Source organism: Trachymyrmex cornetzi, unplaced genomic scaffold (genome assembly GCF_001594075.2).
Source record: "Trachymyrmex cornetzi isolate Tcor2-1 unplaced genomic scaffold, Tcor1.1 scaffold725, whole genome shotgun sequence".
Classification (NCBI taxonomy): Eukaryota; Metazoa; Arthropoda; class Insecta; order Hymenoptera; family Formicidae; genus Trachymyrmex; species Trachymyrmex cornetzi.
Window position 1 is genome coordinate 339,068 of NW_017300054.1, and position 21,928 is coordinate 360,995.

The window sequence follows — 21,928 nt, forward strand, 5'->3', positions numbered from 1 at the left end:
TATATTTTCATTACAGAAATTGCTGGAAATGATTTCCTTACGCATCAATGCATGCTTCGCATCGACGTCGCATGGATTGTCAAAGACGTTCAAAAATTCTCGGAGTATTTCGTATTTTTTCACACGTAGCGATAATATGATTACGCAGCGATAATACAGCCTGCACATTCTCCCGATTTGAATCCTTTAGATTTTTATTTACGGAGACATCTTAAGATCCTCGTGTATGATACTCCTGTTGCTACTGTAGAAGTACTCCGTAATCATTTCTAGCAATTTCTGTAATAAAAATATAGATATAAGTATAAAATAAAAAATAGATACAAGTATAAAATAAAATATAGATATAAGTATAAAATAAAACAATGTTTATAACTTAGAAAGGAAGCGTTTCCGAACCCATGTTTATGACTTTTTTCATCCTTATAATGAGTAGAATATGCTCTTAAAAAGTTTGACCAACTATTTCTAAAACACCCTGTATATGTATGTATTAAAATTATTACATTCACTACCACTTAAAAGTTTTAGCATTTATAGAAATTTCGTAATATAAAAAATAAAATGTGATTATAATTTGCATTATGTTTTTAAATTTTTATTATTACATATATTCATGACAATTAAAGAAAATTTCCAGATTTTTTATTTCTTCAAGCTTAATCTCTTTGGGTTTCGATAATAGAAGCTAAACTCTTGGCATTCTGTTGAGTTTTCAAATATTTCAAGTTGTTTTTCAAGTATCATAATCAAAGACTTGTGTTTAATCTGATGTTTAATTTCTGTAAGAATATATATTGTTCTTCGGAAGGCAATAGATTGTGTGCGTGTGTGCGCGCGCGCGTGTGTGTGTAAGAGGGAAATTATTTCCATTCTTGTATTGTTAGTTATCACAATGTCCAAATGTTTATCGGTATCTAGCGCAAAATTTGAAATTAATATTTCTCTCAACCGATATACATAATATTTGTCAATTTGAGAAATTCATAATTTCCGATTATTTTTCGGCAATTCGAGATTCTATTGAACATATTCATGATCAAAAATAAAAGAATATGGACCAACTATTTCATCTTTAAATAAACTGTGGCCGATATTCATAGTCGGATCTTATATTTAATGTCTTAAGTACAGTCTTGAGAAGTCACAAACCAATTAGAGAGCCGTATTATCGTCTTAAGACATTACTTAAGTCAGTCTTGAAATAAGAACGGACTATGAATATTGTCCTTAGAGCTAATTTATCTATTTATTTTTAATATTTTATAAAAGAAAAATAAAATTGTTAGCGAATATATAAGATGTGCTGAAACTTTTTGGCGGTAGTGAATATATGTATATACACTCTCTATATTATGAATACGCGCGCGCGCAATTAGTATAATATATATTTCTTTCATATAAGGAAAAACCATCGACTTGCTATAACTTTCTGAGAATTCTCAAGAGAAAAACGTAGTTTCAAGCAATTAAAATTAGTAATTCTATTGCAATGTGCTTATCCTTTTAACGTACTACGCGAGAAAGAAACGCGGGAGAAATTTAAAGAGTTTTGTTGCTTCTTCAAACTTCTAACAGACACAATATTAGCCTCTCAAAGATGGAGGTAACATTTTTGCGATTGTATGTTAAAGATACATGATCCTCAAAGCAAAACATTTTATCGTCGCTGCAAAAGATGTGCTTTTAATTTTTAAACGAGATATTTCCCTCAGAAATTCACATCGGAAATTCACAAGTTACTACATATTCTTCAAGTTACCATAGTTTACTTCATTGTTACTTTATCATTGAGCCGCATTTTTCGTATTTTAGAAACGCTGAAAAAAATACAAAATTTTAATAAACAACATAAAAATACACAATTTAACAAATAGCATAAAAATACAAAATTTTTATAAATATTTATTTAAATATTTCTAAATAAATATTTACTTAAATAAACATATATTTGATACAAAAATCATTAATTTAATTTAACTATTTTTTTTTACTAAATAGATATTTATTTACTGTAAATCTATGTTGACTTACTACTATTCAAAGAAATATGTACTAAAATTTAATAAACTTTTCAATGTAATTTGATATTAATATAAATTAAAAATTAATACTGATTCTATAGTAAGACTGGTTATTAATGAGTTTGTAAAATTAATAACTTTCGCTAATTCTTTTATTGCATTTTTTTACTTTAATTTTGGAAATGAGGTTAACATTTGTCCTGTAAGCTCCAATTTTTTGTAACATATCTCTTTTTAAAAACTTATACATTTTGTTAACAATAGCTCGTTTTTCTTAATTAAAATGATTTAGTTCTGTTTTAAGTCTTTATAAAAATAAATAGAAAATCTGTTGAATTCATTAGAGTTATTCCCTGTACATAATTTATTTGTACCTAAGAGCAGATGAGATAATATTTAAATACATGTGTTATTTAAAAAACCTCTATACTCTTCTCATAAATTTGGCAAACAAATTTAAAATCAAAGTAAAAAATACTATGAGGAAAATGTTGTTAGATCAATTTAACATAAAAACAGCAAAATTTTGTCGACTAATATAATTTTTGCAAATGCTTTTAACGAAATATTCAGCGGATGATGAGATGAGAAATGTTTTGTATCAAAAGGATGAGAGAACATCGCCGTGATGTTACATCGAAGCGCTTCGTCGCGACGCCGGCGAGCGTCGCCAAACGTGGCAAATTCAAGTCAGCCGGCATCCTCGACGATGCGAGGTCGACGAGCGAGCGTAGCGACTGAGAAACCCCTCATCTTACCACCAAGTAGCCCCGGCGGAACGATGGAAAGGCAGCGGTCGCCGAGGGGTAGCATAGTGCCGAATATCGCTCTAGATACCGAGAGCGACTCTCCTGATGAAGTTAGTATTCACCCTCTTATATTTTTAGTATAATTTCTTTATATACATATATTCAAATTGTTATTATTTTATTATTTTTAACATAAAATGACATGAAATATGAATTTCTTGTCTATACAACAACTGTTTCAATTTGTTATGAGGTCAAACGTATAAATGTCAAAAACTCATTCTTTTCAGGAAGATGTATAAAGATTTGGTTTAATATTTTTAAAACCGAATAACGATTTAAGTAATTTGATTTGATGAACAGTTTTACTGCGGCGATCGCATAGAGTCATAAAGCGTAAAAAATAATTCCAAATAATTGAAATTCTCAGTCAACCGAGCTTTAAGCCTGAAATATGCAGCAGATTTTCGTTCTCTTTTTCTGTTTTTTTTTATTCCCTTCGGGCTACGCAATGTTATACGAAATATTCAATTACTCGAGGGATACTCGAATGTACAGGCGTTTGACATTTGTACTCGATCGATATGAGCACCGCGTATATTCATCGATGAAACCGAAAACGCATTTTTTGTCACGCATGTTACATATCAGTTTATCCACGAAATTTTGAGACCATGAAATGTTCAGGACAGATGGATTGCTATCACATGTTATTCATTAGTAGATGATTGGCGCAGCATAGGCATGCGTTTCGAAAGTTATCGGTTAGCTTTGGACAGCAATCGCTAAAATGATTAAAATACGTTCACTTCGATCGAGTATTTTAACATGTCTCGCGAACGTGTAGCGTTTACTTTCATATGCGAATGTAAATTTATTCCCGCGTTAATTCCTATGCTAATTAAACACATTAGATATATTGCAGAAATATGGATGCGTATAATATTAACATACATATCTCCAACATTCAAAAATTTCCAAGTAAAATTAGAAAAATCAATTAACTTAAATAACTAGAAATCAAATCATTTGTAAATTACGACCTAATTCCTAAAATTACGAGCTTATTATCATTCTTGATGAACATCTTTTGCCTGAAAGGAAAAAGAAAGTCTCTTTTACAAAAACTTTATATACGATTAAAAATTAATTCTTGCTCTAACCATTATTTCTTCTGTTAAAAATTAAATAGATAATGCTTTATGATGTTTTATTTCAGGGAGTCTGTCGTAGGATCCTGCCGGATCCTGAACAGTATGGTACCGGCCGCAACTCCCTGGCGCCCGAGGCGAGCCGCAGCCCGCGAAACTCTCTGATACCTGACGATTATTGCAGAAGCCCGCGAGGCTCCCTAATACCGGACTCGAGCAGGAGCCCACGTAATAGTTTAGTACCCGATATGGTGCGGTCATCGCGAAATAGCTTGACGCCAGAAGTCTCTCTTAGTCCGCGTCACTCTCTCGTGCCGGACTCAGCACTTAGCCCGAGAAATTCTCTGGTGCCGGATGTGGCCTATAATCGGAGTCCACGGAACAGTATGGTGGCGATTGGCGGCTCTAGAATATCCCTCTTACCGGAAAATGGTAACGCGATCGCGGCCGCCAGTCGTAGTCCCAGACATTCGTTAGTACCGGACACGACGAGAAGTCCGCGAGGCAGCATGGCAAATTTGGATTTCGACCGAAGTCCACGTGGCTCGATATGTCCGGAATTGCACAGAGCATCCAGGAGTAATATTACGCCTATGGAAGTTCCAGATAGAAGTCCACGCGGTTCGATAGTCTCGGAGTGTCTGAATCAGAGTCCTCGCGGCTCCATCGCACCTGATCCCAACAGATCTCCTAGAGGATCGATAGTGCCGGACGCAAATCGATCTCCACGTGGATCGATATGTCCGGAGGGCAGCAATAGAAGCCCGAGAGGATCGATCGCGCCGCATGATCAGACAAACCGATCGCCACGCGGAAGCATAGGCATGAACGACGTCGAAAGACATTCGAAAGGAGCTGTTAACGACGACGAAACCAGAAGTCCCAGAGGAAGCATCGGGCCTGAGGGAATCAACAGAAGTCCTAGGGGTAGTCTCGGAGGACATCAAGATAGAAGGGCGCCGAGAGGCAACCTGGGCTTGCAAGATCCTAGAAGAGCTTCCGCAGATCAAGGTAAGAATTTAAGATTTTTGAATTTTTTTACTAGGTCATTAAAATAGAAAACTATCTTGGAAGGATCATATAGGATGAAACATATCATATTATGTTATTTTTTTATTTTAACATTTAGCAACGGTTACCGTTAAGATTGCTATTAAAAACTAGTTATTAATTAAGCTTCGAGTTATAGACTTTTCTACTAAAAATAATTGAGTATTACGATATTAAAATTGTTGGAAACTTGTCTCCGCGACTGATGCGTATACGAAACTATCGCGAAAATGTGGTCCTTGGACGTATTTAAACCGCAATGATATGCATCGAAATACAGATGTAATCTGCGAAATTATAGCGTCACGATGAAACGCAATGCAATGTGCAAAGGAACGTTTGCGTTTGCCGCAAATGCGGTTAAATCATGCCAATAATATGTTTGCATGCATGACATGTCAATTATACATAACAGAATAAAACAATTGCTCGTTCAGTTATTGACTCGAGAAATTACAATTACGACTAACAAGAAACCGCTGGAAAAGCGAGTTTTGATAAAAGCGTGACATTTGATAAAAATAATAATAACCTTATACTCGGAGATCGAGTATTTTTATCATGTGTCGTATACCAAAATAAACATTAAAAATAATCATTGCTTTTATATCGAAATAAAAGTTAAAAATAGCCGACGTTTTTATTTAGTTTCTGCTTGAGCAATTATAAGGAAAGCTGTTTTATATAAAGACAGGCCATAAAATATTCACCAACGAGATTCCATGCAAACGTTTCCTTACGTCCCGGCATTTACAGGTTGAGACTACCTCGAGGCAGCAAGTATCTTCTCTCCTTAGGGAATGTAATGGCAATTTGACGCTCATTACTGTACAACTCTCGACGTCAGGTCTCCGGAGAGGCCGATTAGTTTTCGTTCATTTCTCCCGTGTTCAAGGCATCGAGTGCGATAGACACGTATAATATATCTCGAATGACGGAAATTGGTCGCCGGGTGATATATTCTCGCGCGTGTCGATTGCACACGATAGGTATTACACACCCGATACTTCTCACTGAAATCCTGCGACGGATGCAATAGACTCTCGCGCCTCGAAATAATGTAAGCGTGACACACGGAAGGAACGGATCTGCCAAGAAATGTAAAATAATATCGACAAGCCGACAAGCCGATACGACGTCAATTCCAGCGCAAAGCTTCCATTAAGAAACAACAATTGATAGGTCCCTATTTCTCTTGTATTCTCGCACGGTTAATTTATTACGATTTAATCAGGTCAGACGAATGCAAAGTACCTTCAAACTTCCCATCAATCTCTCAATAGTATTATTGCATCACAAGTATAATACGTGCGACATTCAAAATTAAAGTGCAGCAAAATATATATAGAAAGAACGAATTTATTAAAGTAAATTTAGCTAGATATCTAAATATCTAATATATAAAAATAATATTTTGGACCAAAATAATTATATTATACACTATAAAAAATAAAATGTTTAAATAATTAAATTAAAGAAGTATAGTGAACTTTCTGAGATATGCAAAAATGCTAAAATTAACACACAAATGTTAATTTTAACATTTTTGCATGCCTTAGAAAATCCATACGTATTTATAAAGTTAAAATTATAACACTTTATTTTTTACAGTGTAGAATCTCAAATATAACGAGTAATGTTACAAAAAGTTTTTTTCGACATTCTATCAATCAGTTTGAGCATCTTACATAATTATTTTCATGGTCCAAAATTATTTTCAGATCTGTATTTAGATACTTCAATAAAACTGTCCCTTTCATGTACTAAATAATATGAAAATAATTTCTGTCGGTACTAATATTTATATTTGATTTAACATATAAATTATCTATTTCTTCCTCGTAAAAATTCTGCTTCTATCGTAACGGTTATATCGATTGCAATAAATCACGAATCACATTTTTGGGAAATCTGTACAGATTATTAAGCTTGAACATATCATGAGCCAAATTACTATTAGCGGTTAGAAAACCTGCATACACAATGTTGATATAGTAGTATTAAACCTCTTAAGTCGATCTATGCAAATTAGTTTACCACAATCTTAGATATATGCGCATGCTGATATGTATGTGTGTATCTTGCGGTGATAATTCGCCACTAATATATTCCACCAATGAGATAAAATCCACAAGAAACTTAACAACTCCGCATGCTAAGACCGCTTTTTTATTGACGTGATTCTTGGGGCTGCAACCGCAAGAAATCGAAACGTGAGGTAAATACGAGGCATTTATCCCAGCGATAATTAACGCGAGAAAAGGTTATGTTTCGGTCGCGCAAATTGGCCTGATTTTGTTGCACGTATACACGATATTTATTAACGTTAGCAGCTACATTAAACCACTACCGGTCACGAGATTGAAATATGCGTCTGATACATAATGCTTACTTACCCACTTTGCGCGGTTGCGATGCAAGAGAGATTGCATGCGCGCTCTCAGGCGAGATCAAAGCACGAATTTCTCCTTGAATATTCTGAAACAGTAAAAATGCAAATATACAATAAATAATTCATAATATAATTTTACAATTGTTCTAATTTCGTAAGTATTATAATAATGTATTATGCAAATACACTACCGCTCATGGAAGTTCAGACATCCGCATAAATTTTATCGAATGATTATGTAAAAAATTAAGACATTATAAAACAGCAATTGTATTATTTTTTTAATATATGTATTTTAGATCACTTGTACTACATATACTAACAATTGCAAAAGTTCCATAAATTATTTTTAATTTTATATGCCAAAATGTTTTACCTTTATTTCGTAGAACATTTTGATAGTATAATCAGTAAACTTCAAAAATTCGCTTTTGACATACAAATTAAAAATAATTTATAAAGCTTTTGTTAGTCTATCTTCAACCTATGGGGATAGGCTGGCAACATACATAGCATGAGCCCACATTTGTGTTCTTTGAGCAAATTTTTTAAATTTATCGAATTTTTTTAAATTTATACTATCAATGTTCTACGAAGTAAAGACAATACTTTTTGACATACAAAATTAAAACTAATTTATAAAACTTTTGCAATTGTTAGTATGTGTATAAGTGATTTAAAATATATTTAAAAAATAATACAATTGCTGTTTTATAAAATCTTAATTTTTTTACATATAATCGTTCAATAAAATTTATCCGAACTTCCTCATGAGCGGTAATGTACGCATTAAATCGTTTTTTATAGGTTTTATCGTTTAAATTCGTTCGCCTTCCAAATGATTGTCATCCCCAAAATCGATACGACAAGACTTGTTTACCGAGCTACCGCTATCAGGCGAGCGAAGTCGATAAATTTTGTGACGAGGAATGTCGCAATAATCGAAATCTCTCCAGCAGATGGGATTTGTATTCTGTAAATTGAAAGTGCGGATTTATCACGTAAAGCAGTGTGCATTAAACGGAAGCTTGTTGACAAAGATATCTCATCGCCTGAATTTGCATGATGTCTCTTTATAACAAGCGAAATTCGTGCAAATGGAGAATACAAATTAAATTGTGCACTAACATTGTTAATTGGCGCGTCGTTTGTTATTGTTTGTAATTGTATATCTAGTATTTATTAGTTACAAACGTGTTAAAACGAGGAGAGTCAAAAACTACAAATCAGAATAATATAATCACAAAAAGTTCAAACGTAAAAATAAATTGGATACTACACACATAATTTTGTCTATTCAGAAAATATACCAAGTAAAATTTGCACAAATTTTCTAATTGCACACGAATTGTAATTCACATGTACAATTTGAGAATACATCCCACGGTCGCAGAAAAGAAATTACAAATCGATGAAAATAGTAGAAATATCTTTTATAAAATATATCAGTATAAGTTCGAAGTAGATCACATACTATTTTGCAATTCTTTCGCCAGCGCGAGTCGTCTTCGTCATGTCTTCATAAATATTCATGGGATATCGTGCAAAAATTTTACGAGATGTTTCTCGAATAAGAATTTTGAAAGGCAGTCGGATAAATTCAAATATTTGCACTTATGTCCAGGGAGCACGAGAAACCGAAGTTCCTCGCCTTATCGCCAAAGAGAAGTGAGCTCGGGAAGCGTCAGATCGGGCGGAAGCGGTGGCGCACAGGTCAATCTAGGATACGGAACGAACGCCTGGGCCGATTCCAGGCGAGCTAGCAGCTCCGTTTCACAGGTAACTGTGCTTTTTCTATCTCTTTCTCTCCCCCTCTCTTTCTCTTCCTCTCTCTTCCTCTCTTATCGTGCCCGTTGCAATTCCGGTCTGCAACGTTGAAGAAATTTCTTTCTCGACCATGCTATTACGGTACACGCCCCAATTGTGTTATGAGTGTTCCGGAATTTCTCACTCGAGCTACGGAAATGGACGACTGGGATGCTCTCCATCTTTATGATTCAACGGGTATATACGCAGGTAACTCGAGTAACGCGAGGAACTCGGGCAACGCGGGCAATACATATTCGAAGTTGCAATTTGTCATTTATCATCCGTTGCGGTAATTACAACGAAGTGAGGCAGTTGCAGGCAGAGAGCATAAGGATATTCTTTTTATTCGCCGGAAGTACGCTAACAAGGCAACTTTCATAAACCACGAGTTGTAAGAGGAAAAAAGAGTGAAACTTTTTCCGAACGCAGATTGGTTTGACACAAGTACATAATATATTTTTACGAAAATAATTTTTCTCACACTGCAACTGAAATATTATTTCAGATATCGAAAATGATATTTTATTCTAGTTTGACGTACTTTTTTTTTTATTGCTCATTGATACTTTCCGTTTAGAGTCTTTTAGAGTATCATAAAATTTTACAAGTTTTATTATATACGATAAAATAAAATTTCAAAATTTTATATTTTTCGTAAAATTTAAATATTTCTTAAAATTTGATATTATTAAAGAAATAATTAAATTGATAAGTTAAATATGCATTCACATATACCTAAGTATTTATATAATATCTTTTCCTAATATAAAGTAAATTGTTAATGAGTTCAATTTTATTAATGTTTTTTTCTTAAGTGCGATAAAGAAATTACTGGAAAACAGTATTGGATTTTTTTAAAATTACAGGCACGACGTACATAGATCGCAGATTCATATGCGTAAATATAAAATAAAAAATGGATTCAAATGTAAATTCGAATTTTCGTTCGAAAATTTCGTTCTAAAAAAATGTTGCTATTTGCCGAATAAGTTTTTGTTGAGTCAAAAATTCGATTGAGGCAGCCTTGTAAAAACGTTATTTCTCTTTTTTTTCTTGTTGCTTATCCCTGTAAAATCTTCAAAGTAATTTTCCTCGTTATTGCTCCGGGGACGTCACGTCGGCTTCACCGACTTTTTACACAATTTTATTTTTAATAGGAAAATTTGCTTAAGTTCGATTATAAAAGCAGAAAATGAGCCGGGAACCCATTCATGGAATGAGAATGAAAAAAGACAGGCGACCACTAACTCTGAAAATAGTCTATCTTACTTAATCGGAAAAAGTGTTGCATTAATCACATATATAATGTGATTACGATGATAATGCCTTATTTCTAGGATTAGTCATTTATCTTTTTGTTAAATTACACGAACTATAGAAAATATCTATTTCTTCCGTATATTACACTGTCCTATCAATGGAAGAGTTTCTTCTAAAAAAGAAGCTTAAAACGATCTAAAATTGCACCCTGATTGGTTTTCCGGTGCAGACACAACGTGGCACGATATGTTGCTGCAATGCACGCAAGGCGAGGTCGAGTGAATGACGATACAAGCGATAGCTTCACGGCGAGATCCTCCACACCCGTATCCCCGATGACTTGCCCATTGCCTTTTGATGGAAAACTATAATGAATGCAAAAGAGTTTTCTACGAAGATATATATATAAATATATAAAACTAACTATAAATATGTTCAACAAACAAAGCAGAAAAGTTATTAATAAAGAAATGTAGGTATACTGTTTTAAAGCCTTTGTGTTTTTCTTTATAATTTTCTTAGAAAAACTTTTTAAGGAAATTTCTTTTTTCGAGATTTTTTCGTGAAATAAAACCGATAAGTATATTTTAGCTTTACAATTTGATGATATATATAAGAGCAGAAAAAATTTATACCTACAACGAAACTGATGTATCTTGCAAACTGTTAAAGCAATCATTATAAGCGCATGCTATCATTTCCCGTAAGAATTATAATATTAAGATGCACAGAGTTCAGAAGAGTATGCCGGCATATACTTCTGATTCGTGCTCGTGACAGCTCAAATTTTTTTCGCACATATCACATCCGCAGGTTATTTCCGTGCTTATATCCGCGCGAAAAACGCGAAAAACGTACCTGAGACGTGTTCGCGTTACCCGAGGATCTCTCGAAGGATCTCATTCCGCAGAACGTAGAACGAGAATCGATGGAGAAAGAAGAGACGTATTTGCTACCGTTCAACGAAGCTGTGCTCGTGCTTTGCAGGATCGTTTATTGAATTTACGTTATGTGGGAAATGAACGGAATATAAATTGAACTCTGACGCCAAATCTGCGCGGCATTTCAAAGAGACACGGTTAGATAAAAAGTACTAAAACTATTAATTAAAGCGTACCGTAAAGTCGAGTTCCTCGTAGAATATAAAAAGTATCGGCTTTCATTTGCCGGCGATTAAATTGCCGTATAAAAACCTTTCGTACAGTACTGGATTTTTATTATAAAAAAAAATACGGTTTCTTTCAAAAGAATTTTTTAAATACAAAAATCTTTGAATGCACGTTAATTCTTATTTCTGAATTACGAACTGCGTTAATACGGATTCCCACTGAAAGATGAAAAAAACTGCACTTGTTCCATCACTAATTGCATTACTCTGTAATCAGCGAAATACAGACAAAGTATGGTACACGGCAACGCACACTAGCACAAGGTAATAAAAATAAAATAAAACAGAATTAAATTAATATTATTAAAAAAACTAATATTATTAAAATCAAATTATAAGAGATAAAAAATGTAAAAAGAAAGAGAAAGAGAAAAGTTAAAATAAGATAAAAATTGGAATGTGTCTTTTACAGCTTTATAAATTTTTTTCCATAATAAAGTCTAATGTCATATTTGTGCTATTAATCAGAATGAATGAATTCTCTCTCGCCAGTACAAAATTATATTATATATAACAAAAACAATTTAAATCTGGGCTAATGAGAGTCAGCGTGAACAGAGGTGCGCAATAAATCTTTCACAAATAATTTTGTCAATTCATACGATGTGTTGTGATGTCATCTTTAATAGAAATCTTAAAATCTCTTGTATATTTCGATTCTCTTTGAAATCTTCATCAGCAATCTTTTTAAATCATACTAGATTTCGCGGACGTTCGAGTAGAGTCACTCGCAGGTTGCCAAAACTGTAGCGTTATCTGTTTTAAATTCATATACATAATAAGATATTTAATTTCAATCGATAAAGTAACGTGTAATTCACACACACGATCGCCAAATCTCATCATGAAACTTTATTATATATTAATATTCATAACTAAACACATTTTATAATACATTTATGTAAATTTATTTGAACTCCGTCCAATCTATTTGGAGTGGCGAGTATGTTTAATGAGACGTTAAAATTGACAAAGGTCGGATTGACGGAAAACAATAAGTTATAATAAATATAAAATATAAAGACAGTACATTCATATTAAATTGCTGATTTTAACCTATATGACGTATGTAACATATTTTACATATATAATGTCGTGTCATAAATTATATTATATCATGACATGGGAGAAAATCTGATTTTAGCTATTGCGTGTGCTTTCAGCTTTCAGGCGATGAGTCGCGCCGGCTTTGCGCCAGTGGCGTGAAGGCACCCGAAAAGGGCGATGCAGAGGCTGCGAATCTCGGTGTAGCAACCTATGGCTCGGTCGTGTTTCAGTTGAAAGACGCTCATCTCGAGGCAAACGGCATCTGCGACTTCGTCTTTCGCGCTTTGAGAGTCATCAGCAAGACGATGACGTTCACTATATGTCTGACCTGTTTGTCCACTGTGCCTATTTTGATGTTCATCTTCGGTGAGTGAAGAGACAGGGAAATACAATTAGACGGATAACGGACGGTTTTAATTAATCTCGGTTGAGCGAATCGAGAAAGAGGTCTTTGACTGGTAATCGACTATGTATATGTGGATAATTTATCTTTTCTCACAAGAAAATGTGTTCAGATAGCATAATGAATATTATATAACTAGCAACTGGATAAGTGGGTCGAAAACGACCTCACCGAAGTTTCAGTTCGATCCGTTTTACACTTCGAAATAAAAAGACGATCGATACCTCTCTCTCTCTGGTAGTATATCTATACTTAAGAACTATAACGACAGAGTTTCGTGAGACTTATTGTTAGGGAAAAAGACTATATAGCCTGACTACTCTTTGATCTATGGCGCTTTTTAAAATTCAAGTATTATTAGCGCCACTTTTTTTCACTCTATCATCATTTAATATTTTTTTACCTTGCTTGTTCTCAATACGTTATACTTTCTCGATATTGCTTTTAACGATTATTATATGAATATTTTACGTGTAAAAGGATACGCTTAAAAGAATGATGTAAAATGAGTGATTAAACAAGATGTTCTCTTTAACTTTCTTTGTGTTGCAATAAACTTCACAAAACCTTGTAGCTTTACCTGATGTAAATTTTTCTCTATTACATATCTCTCAGGAGAGTTGGAGCTCTTTTATTGCCTCTTTAACCTCTCTTAAGGGAATAGCTTTACGCATAGTCCGACAAGGATAATTTTGCAGATATCAAAGAAAATTTTTAACGTAGTATCCGTCACTAACGTTCTGTATTTAATCGCTTTTCTCTCTTCTACTAATCTCAAAGTTCAACTTGTTAAAAATACAGAGTCTGATAACAAAAGATAATTTCCTAAAATATTTTATGTGAAAGACATCAATCAGTGTATAAAAGATAAGATTCCTTGATCAGTGTTCTAGCAGAAGTACATTCCGCGCTGCCGTCAATAATAGAAATTTGCACTAATTGTTTGAGATAAATAAATTTTTCAAATTTCTCTTCAGTGAAAAGGTTTATTAGCTGACACTTTCTAAAGTTCGTCATGTCAATTAATCATATTTTTCGCAACATGAAATTACGTAATATCACCTATATAATTTCGAAGGTGTAATTTCGTCATTAAATATTACTCTTGGTATACCTAATCTTTGTAAATATTTAATGTATAATAATATTTAGAATAACATACTCATATTTTGAAAATTAAATGCAATTAAATTTATAGTATAATTAGATTTCGGGACAAACTAAAAATAATTTGTCACTAAGATAAATAAGAATCTCGTTTCCTCTGTAACTTCCTGACGGTGTAAAATTCAAAATAAAGTCTATTTTAAACAATTTGTAATAAAGTATATACTTTAAAATTTATAGAAAAAAATTTTATTTATAATTTTGCCATTTAATAAAAAAAAACATTTTAAAATTAGATATAATGTATTTTAAAATATGCGACATATAAAATTATAAATAGAATTCTATCTTAAAATCTGATGCAAATTATGGATCGTCTAAAATAAATTCAAGACGTAAATATTATATTGTTTTCTCTCCCTTTTACCATAACGTAAAGTTTCAACCAACAAAATGCAAATATTTGAGAAATGTTCACAGCGATATGTGGAAAGATATTTGCGATAGTTCAAAGTAAATAAAATTTTATTTCTACCAACAAACTTTTTAACATTTTACGAAATAAGATTTTTTTAGTTCTCGATGGTATTTTATTTGTGTGTAATGCTTTTTGCAACATTTGGGTACATATAATTTTAATATAACTAAATTTTAACGCGATAATTATCTCTTAAGTTTCTATTCACCCAAATTATAGCACATTTCCCCTTCCAATCAATTCGGTTTAAATTCCACGAAATATACGACATTATTTCCGAGCTAATTAATGCTACCAGGATTACGACACGCAAATCGCTAGCGTGTTGAGCTTGTAGCATGCAAGCATATTTAATTTCTCGGGCATAGGTTACTCGCGCAGTAGGGAGCATAGACGCACAACCTGATTTAATATAAGTCCGGTGCATTCACCCTCTGACGAAGTCCACCTGGCAAGAACATGTAATCGATAATAATGGCATAGGTAGGTAAACCGCAAAAGTGGTCGCAAATCAGTGATTCCAAAGACGATTTAATCTTTTGTAAATCACGATCCAAAAATGGAATGGAATTCACCAATTGCGACCTGCGCTGTGCAAATTTAATGAACCGCATAAATCTAAAGATTAATTCGAGTAATATCAAGTATATTGAACTCCCGATATATTGAAACGCCGCTGTTCAAAAAATTTTTTCATCTCATATATGTAAAGAAGAAAGAAAATAATCAATATATCACAATTTCCGATTAATTGCTTTACGAGAAAATTTATCTACATGGAAAGAACATTTTGCTGGAGTGTAGAAATCAGAAAATAATTTTGTTGAATTATCAAAATAATTATGTAGGATGCTCAAACTTGATGATAATGCTGCAAAAAATTTTGACATTCTAATAACCAGTTTAAGCGTCTTACATAATTATTTGGATGATCTAATAAAATTATTTTCAAATCTGTATCTAACTAAATTTTTAGATACTTCAGCAAAATCGATCTTTCCTTATACGCGTTATATATTTAATTGGAGCTCATGAGATTGGCTCATCACAAAATAATGATACTAAAGATACAAAGTTAAAATAACATAAAATAGTTCCTTGGGGTTTTTAACTTTTAAAAAATAACATAGTGTCTCTCTCTGTACTTATCAAAGTATGTAGGACGACGATATTGATTTCTCATCGCAGCGAATGTCACGAAATAAATTCTTCGAAAAACTGTCGAGGATTATGCTGTAGCAGAAAATTAATACGTACAAAAGATGTGCATAATAACGAGGTACACATTACTCAAGTTACGTTGCGCAGCGGAGAACCTTCCATGGTATGCATGTTATCCTAAGTCGAACGTCGAACCAGGACGTGATACATGAAATAGACTCTAGGCAACAAGCAATTAATGCTAAATTATTCTTCACTGGCGTTGGAAAAAGTGCAAAATAATGATGCGCGTCAGATATACGTTAGATCTTAATTGATGGGTAAGAATATCAGTTAAGGGATGCCTCTTCTCCTTTTCTATTCGAAGAAAAAGAACAATAAAAAGAACTTGCAGTATACTAAATAAATTACTATACTATATATTATTTCTACTTATTACTCAAACTATGAAGTGTTTGGGTCACGGATATAAAAAGAACAAACATAAAAGGTGTCATAAAATATCTACTAATAAAGCAAGTTCAACTGAGAAAACGAGAAGGCAGAAGTCATATAACATCAATTATCAAGTTTATTACTATATGTTGCACTTATTATGCACAACGTAACATGGAAATGTCCACATACATATATCTTATATGTTTAACTAGAGACAATATTTTACATTTTATATTAAAAAAATATAAAAAATACACATTGTGTATTAATTTTCGATATGCACGATAGGTTTTTTTTGAAACCATATCGAATTCAGATCAAACACGAATAAATAAAATAGTGTATGAATAGTTTGCATTTGCTTTTTCAATCTAAATTTTTATATTGCAACGAATGGCGAACGTGTCGAAAATCAATATTTTAATTTACCTTTGCAGGTGTGCAGTTCATTAAGGATTGCCCTAAAGAGCCATACATTCCCGTGTACATGCTGATCGGCGGAGTTCTGGGCGCCGTGCGTATGTTTTGGGCGCTGTATTCACAGATACGCTCTCGGAGGCCGGAAGTCTCGTCCCATTCCGGCAACAGACCACATGTCTCGCCTATGAAATTACTCTCCATAGTTTTATCGTGCTTCCTGGTCGCGTGGTTCGTGTTAGGTGAGCAAGAAATTTTGTCCGAAATTATACGCGACGTGTTATATTTCGCGCCGGCAACCCGCAAACTTTCGAAGCGTTAAAGCCACGGAGGATTTACCGAACGAATGCAAAGCATAAGTCAGATTAGGAAAACACATGTTTCATAACACTTGGCTCTATGATTCTATAATAACTTTGTAGAAACGGGTAATTAAATATTAAAAGATCATTATTATGTACAAGATAGATCAAATTATAAATAAAAAATAATCAAATTTCGTACTATTCTAACATTTTTTTATAAGTAATGAAATAGTTTTTATATTTATTTTTAATTAGTTTTTTTACCTCTTTGTTTTTCATATTGTTTCTTTTTTATTTCATTATTTTAATTTATTATTCATATTTCGTCATATTTCAACAATAAATTTAATTTGTATTATACTATTTTCTATATATTTTATAAATAAAATTCTCTGAGATAATTTACAAATCCAACAGAAACCTTCTGCGTACTAAAGCTGAATGTAAGGACTCTCGAGAACTTTGAATGAATGAAGTGGCGTACAAAGCCCCAGAAACAATTCCGTTACGATATTATTACATCATTCCACAAATTACAGCATGTTATGTTTAACCTCTTTACATGTTGATTTTAATTGCGCAGTGCTTTCTCATATATGCTATAAGCAAATTTTTACGTTGACGAAAATATCGGTCAAGTGGCTGAACTTTGCTTATATTTGCACGTTGCAATAAACGGTTTTAAAAACATATCCTATCTTTAACAATAAATAAATCGATATTAAAGTATCAAAAACACGATTTAGTAGTGCGGCATCATTACTGAACATATAAGAGTTCATTAATGATGTCGCTACTAAAGCACAAGAGTCATAATTTTTTATAAATCATTGATATAAATTAAAAATTGTGCTGCGTATATATCGATTTATGGATTAATTAGACTTTTTATATTTTTCTTTTATTCTAATTTTTTTTAATAACGTCTAATACAGATTCATTTGAAATGGCAAAGAGTACGAAGTGTTGGAAATATACGCACATAAATCCATATGCGAGAAAATTTTGGGATTAAAAAATTCATTATTTATGACAATTTAACTGTTCGTGATGAGGCACTGTCGTGCAATATTTATATTTCGTACGACAACATGTCACAGTTCGTTGATCGGGATACAGGATGAAATTGTAGACTGCTTAATTACTTAGCATATATATGTCACATAGATATTTATTATTTCGAAAGTTTTTGAGTCCAATATAAAAACAAGATTCTGATCGAGTCGAAATGAATCGAGTGAATACGAGGAAAATTCTTCTATGTATGTTTTGGAAAAATCCTTCGACATAGTCTAGGGCCGATTGTTCCATTTTTTGATAAATTTTACCTGTTGGGTAAGTAGCAAGATTATCCAATCACATGTACGGATTACCAGATTTACCTCACAGGTAAAATTTATCAAAAGATGGAACAACCGGCCCATAATGAATTAAATAATTTGATAACTTAATAATATTTTACTTGATTTTTCCCTCATTGTTTAGAGTGCTGTCCCATGGCACAGATTTTTCGCGTAATGCGTATCACGTAACCAACTAGAGGCGTTTTCTGTTGCACGGAATTTTATTTCCATATATCTCATGAAACACAAAAAGTTGGGTGGTGTACACGATAACCAATTATATCTTTACATTCTTTTAAACTGTTCTAACAGAAATAGCAAAGATCACCATTCATTGATTACGCGAATGTGTAACACTCCATGGGACACATGGAGATGAGTTTAGCGTAACGCACAATGTCTTTAATTAATTACGCGATACATGAAATAGGATGGCACTCTTAGACTTTAAGTTGGATAATTAATTCCTACGTTCATCGTTGTATATTGTGTTGTTCTCCTTTTTGTTTTAGGACATTACTGGATACTGCATGCAATGTGGCCGGAATACGAATTTTCGTTGTACACGCCCAATAGGTGGTGTCATAAGACGCTTTATATTTTTTCTTTAGTTCATCTGTTCGTAGTGTACGCGGTTTTATTTCTAATATTAATAGTGGCAGTCGGCCTGGCTTTCTGCAGAATTTTGGAATGCCCTTTACCAGAAAGGTAAGTCGATTTTTGGAATATAAAGTAATTTGTCCAAATAAAATTTCGGACAAACGATAAAAAGATCGTGTTACTTATAGATAATTAAAAAAATCGAATAACGTTTCTGACGAAATATATTTTTAAAGCATAAAACTTAAAAAATATATCTAATAATTATTTATACAAAAACTTAACACCTTCGATTATTATTTATATGTATAAGTATTTGTAAATAATTTTCAAATTTTTGTTCATATATTACAAATATAATAAGCGACAATACAGTCCAATAAGAACTAATTTTATCTTTCTAAAAGTTAAAATATGAGAAAATAACACTGACGCTGTATATAATGAGAAAATAACACCGATGCTGTACGAATTTTTTCTTGTAATATACGAATATTGTTCATAATGAAAGTAATACGCGATGTTGACCTAATTCTCGTAGAACTGACGATGCAAACTATTTTACGACGCCAAACCTGACGATGAAAAATATTTTGTCCTGGCGACACCGCGTTTCAATCTGCGTATGTTACAACATTCGATACATTTGGAGAGCTGAGTAGCAAGGGTCGTGTAACGTGAGGATCATATAAACGTACACCGATCATGTTTCTATCGAAATATGAATATCACTCGCAGCTCGCGTTGGGTGTCCAATATGTAATAACGACGTGATTAGAATATTCGCGACGATTACAATGGATGCGTAAAAACGTTTGAGCTTGCAAAAATACCCGTATTGCAATTTATCGTTGTTTATTTCATCGTTTTTATTTCACACAAAAAAAAGATAATGCTCAACTTGTTGAAATCGAGATATTTAATAATCGCGCTAACAGAAAATTATTTTCTGAACCGGTACATATTCGAGAGCATTTTTTCATACAATCTTTCATACGATCCGCATGTTATAAGAAGTAAAATGAGACAAGATAAACTTTACACGTAAGGCAACGAACTCACGATCGATAAGAGCATACTCACGCTCCAAAGCGCGCCCGTTTTGCTCGACTTTCAGATACAAATAACCACGGCGATCCGTTCGCCAGAATAAAATCCGTGAGAAGAAGAAAAAAAAGTTTGCGGTTGGCAGTGGAGTTAGCGGCTGGAGTTTAGACAGACACGTTCTGGAGGATCTGGAGGAGGAGGACGACGATGACGACGGTACGCAGAGCGACGTTGATCTAAACGAAGACAATTGCGGCAATAAGATCGTGCAAGAAGTGAAGTTTTGCAGCAAAGTGCAGTTTCGCGCGCCGGATATCATCGAGCTGTGATGAATAAATGATGTCGCAATGGAAGGAATGGGAGAGACGTCTTGCTACCCCAGCGGCGGAAGGACTCCGGAGACAGGATGCCGGCAAAAGCGATTCGTGAGCTGAAAAACTTTCTCGTGCTAACGAGGATGCTAGCCGCAGGGTTAGGATTTGTGAGACGGAAGAGAATGGCGAGGAGAAACGGATAATGAGGTCGCTAAAGAAAAGCGTCGCCAAAGGTCGACAAGGGTGTATCACTTTCGTAAATAATCGAGGTCTCGACTCCCGACACGTGCGAGATTCCGGAATGGAATCGTTACATTTTTCGCAGAGAAGAATCCATATGACGGAAACGTATCGGCGAGAATCAGGATCGATCGCGAAGAAATTATCTCTCGACGGATGAAACGGATATAATGGAATTAAAACGTGACTCGATTTATCCCAATTAATTTGTAGAATATGAGAGAGAAATAAATCCTGTGTAATATTTAAACAACGTAAAACGAACGACAAAAATAAGGATGATCTCAGCAGTACAATTCTTTCGAGATATAAATTAAAATATTGGCATCGAGGTATTATTGTTGTTTTCACGGAAATATTGCGCACGGCAGAAAGTTTATATAATTTCATGATGGATTCAACACCAAGCAATATTCGATGAAGGAAATCCATAATGACGGAAATATCCATAGCAAAGGAAACGGAGTGAAACTTTCATCAGTGAAAGAAGATTACGTAAGAAACCCTTGCAAGAATGATTGGAGCACGTTTTCACAAAACGAGAGAATATTTTCCGTAGGATTTCACCCCTAAAGCGCCGTGGTATTGATTTAAGTCATGTCCTGGCTGCGGTTAGACGAAGAAATCGATACGAGATTTCTTATCTTGGAGACCTCCACTCGTATCAAAACAAGGATCTTCAATTTGTCATTCTCACAAATAACACTCTTCTCTCTTTTTGCACGCCAATTAAACGCAGAAATTGAATTTCAAGTCACATATATAACTTAATTCAATTAGAACGGCCAAGCAATATCTTCGTTTCTCCTGCGGAAATGTTTGTCAAGAAATTCAACGTCGTTTTAATATCGATTCGGTGTGAATAATTGCCAGATATGCAATCATAGATCTTCCGATTATTTTTATTTGCTCGACAACGTAACAGCCTATTTATTTTCCTGGTTTTTATCATGTAACTCTCACAAGAATACAAATAAACTAAAAAAATATATTTCTTCTTATTCTGCTATAAATAACTATATGAAAACTTTGACCAATAAATATTTCTAAACAATTTTATTCTACAAAACTATTTGAATTGGAGATCTCAAGCTTAAGCTTTGTTAATTTCTATGTAGATACGTCCTTGCGGAAACACGACGCGTAACAAACTCTACCAACCATGTTTGAAGACTGTTGTTTAAAGACAAAGTTGGAGAAAATTTGCGGAAATCCTATGACTATAGTTTTATAACGGTGTAATGCTTGACGTAAAGTTGTGGCCCGTTCAAACGTGAAGAAAACGTGAATGTGCGATTTCGCGGAAATTTACGTTATTATTTGGAATGCTTGAAGAAGTAAAAAATCGTGCAGAGTGAAAAACCGACACGCGGAGAAGAACGAAACCAGGTATATATCGACTTATCGAGCGACGACGACGACGAC

At 33.5% G+C, this 21,928-nt stretch overlaps 1 protein-coding gene across 1 annotated transcript in view; it reads left to right on the top strand.

The window, feature by feature from the left end:
- Window positions 1-20,534, top strand: part of LOC108767747 (uncharacterized) — a 37,138-nt gene extending 16,604 nt beyond the window's left edge. The window contains exons 2-8 of the mRNA XM_018517756.1: window positions 2,633-2,883; window positions 3,993-4,935; window positions 8,991-9,145; window positions 12,767-13,016; window positions 16,675-16,896; window positions 18,815-19,010; window positions 20,020-20,534. Of these exons, the coding sequence (XP_018373258.1) occupies window positions 2,653-2,883; window positions 3,993-4,935; window positions 8,991-9,145; window positions 12,767-13,016; window positions 16,675-16,896; window positions 18,815-19,010; window positions 20,020-20,029 (2,007 nt within the window). The 5' untranslated portion in view covers window positions 2,633-2,652 and the 3' untranslated portion in view covers window positions 20,030-20,534. The remainder of the gene's footprint in view (window positions 1-2,632; window positions 2,884-3,992; window positions 4,936-8,990; window positions 9,146-12,766; window positions 13,017-16,674; window positions 16,897-18,814; window positions 19,011-20,019) is intronic.
- Window positions 20,535-21,928: the final 1,394 nt, after the last annotated feature.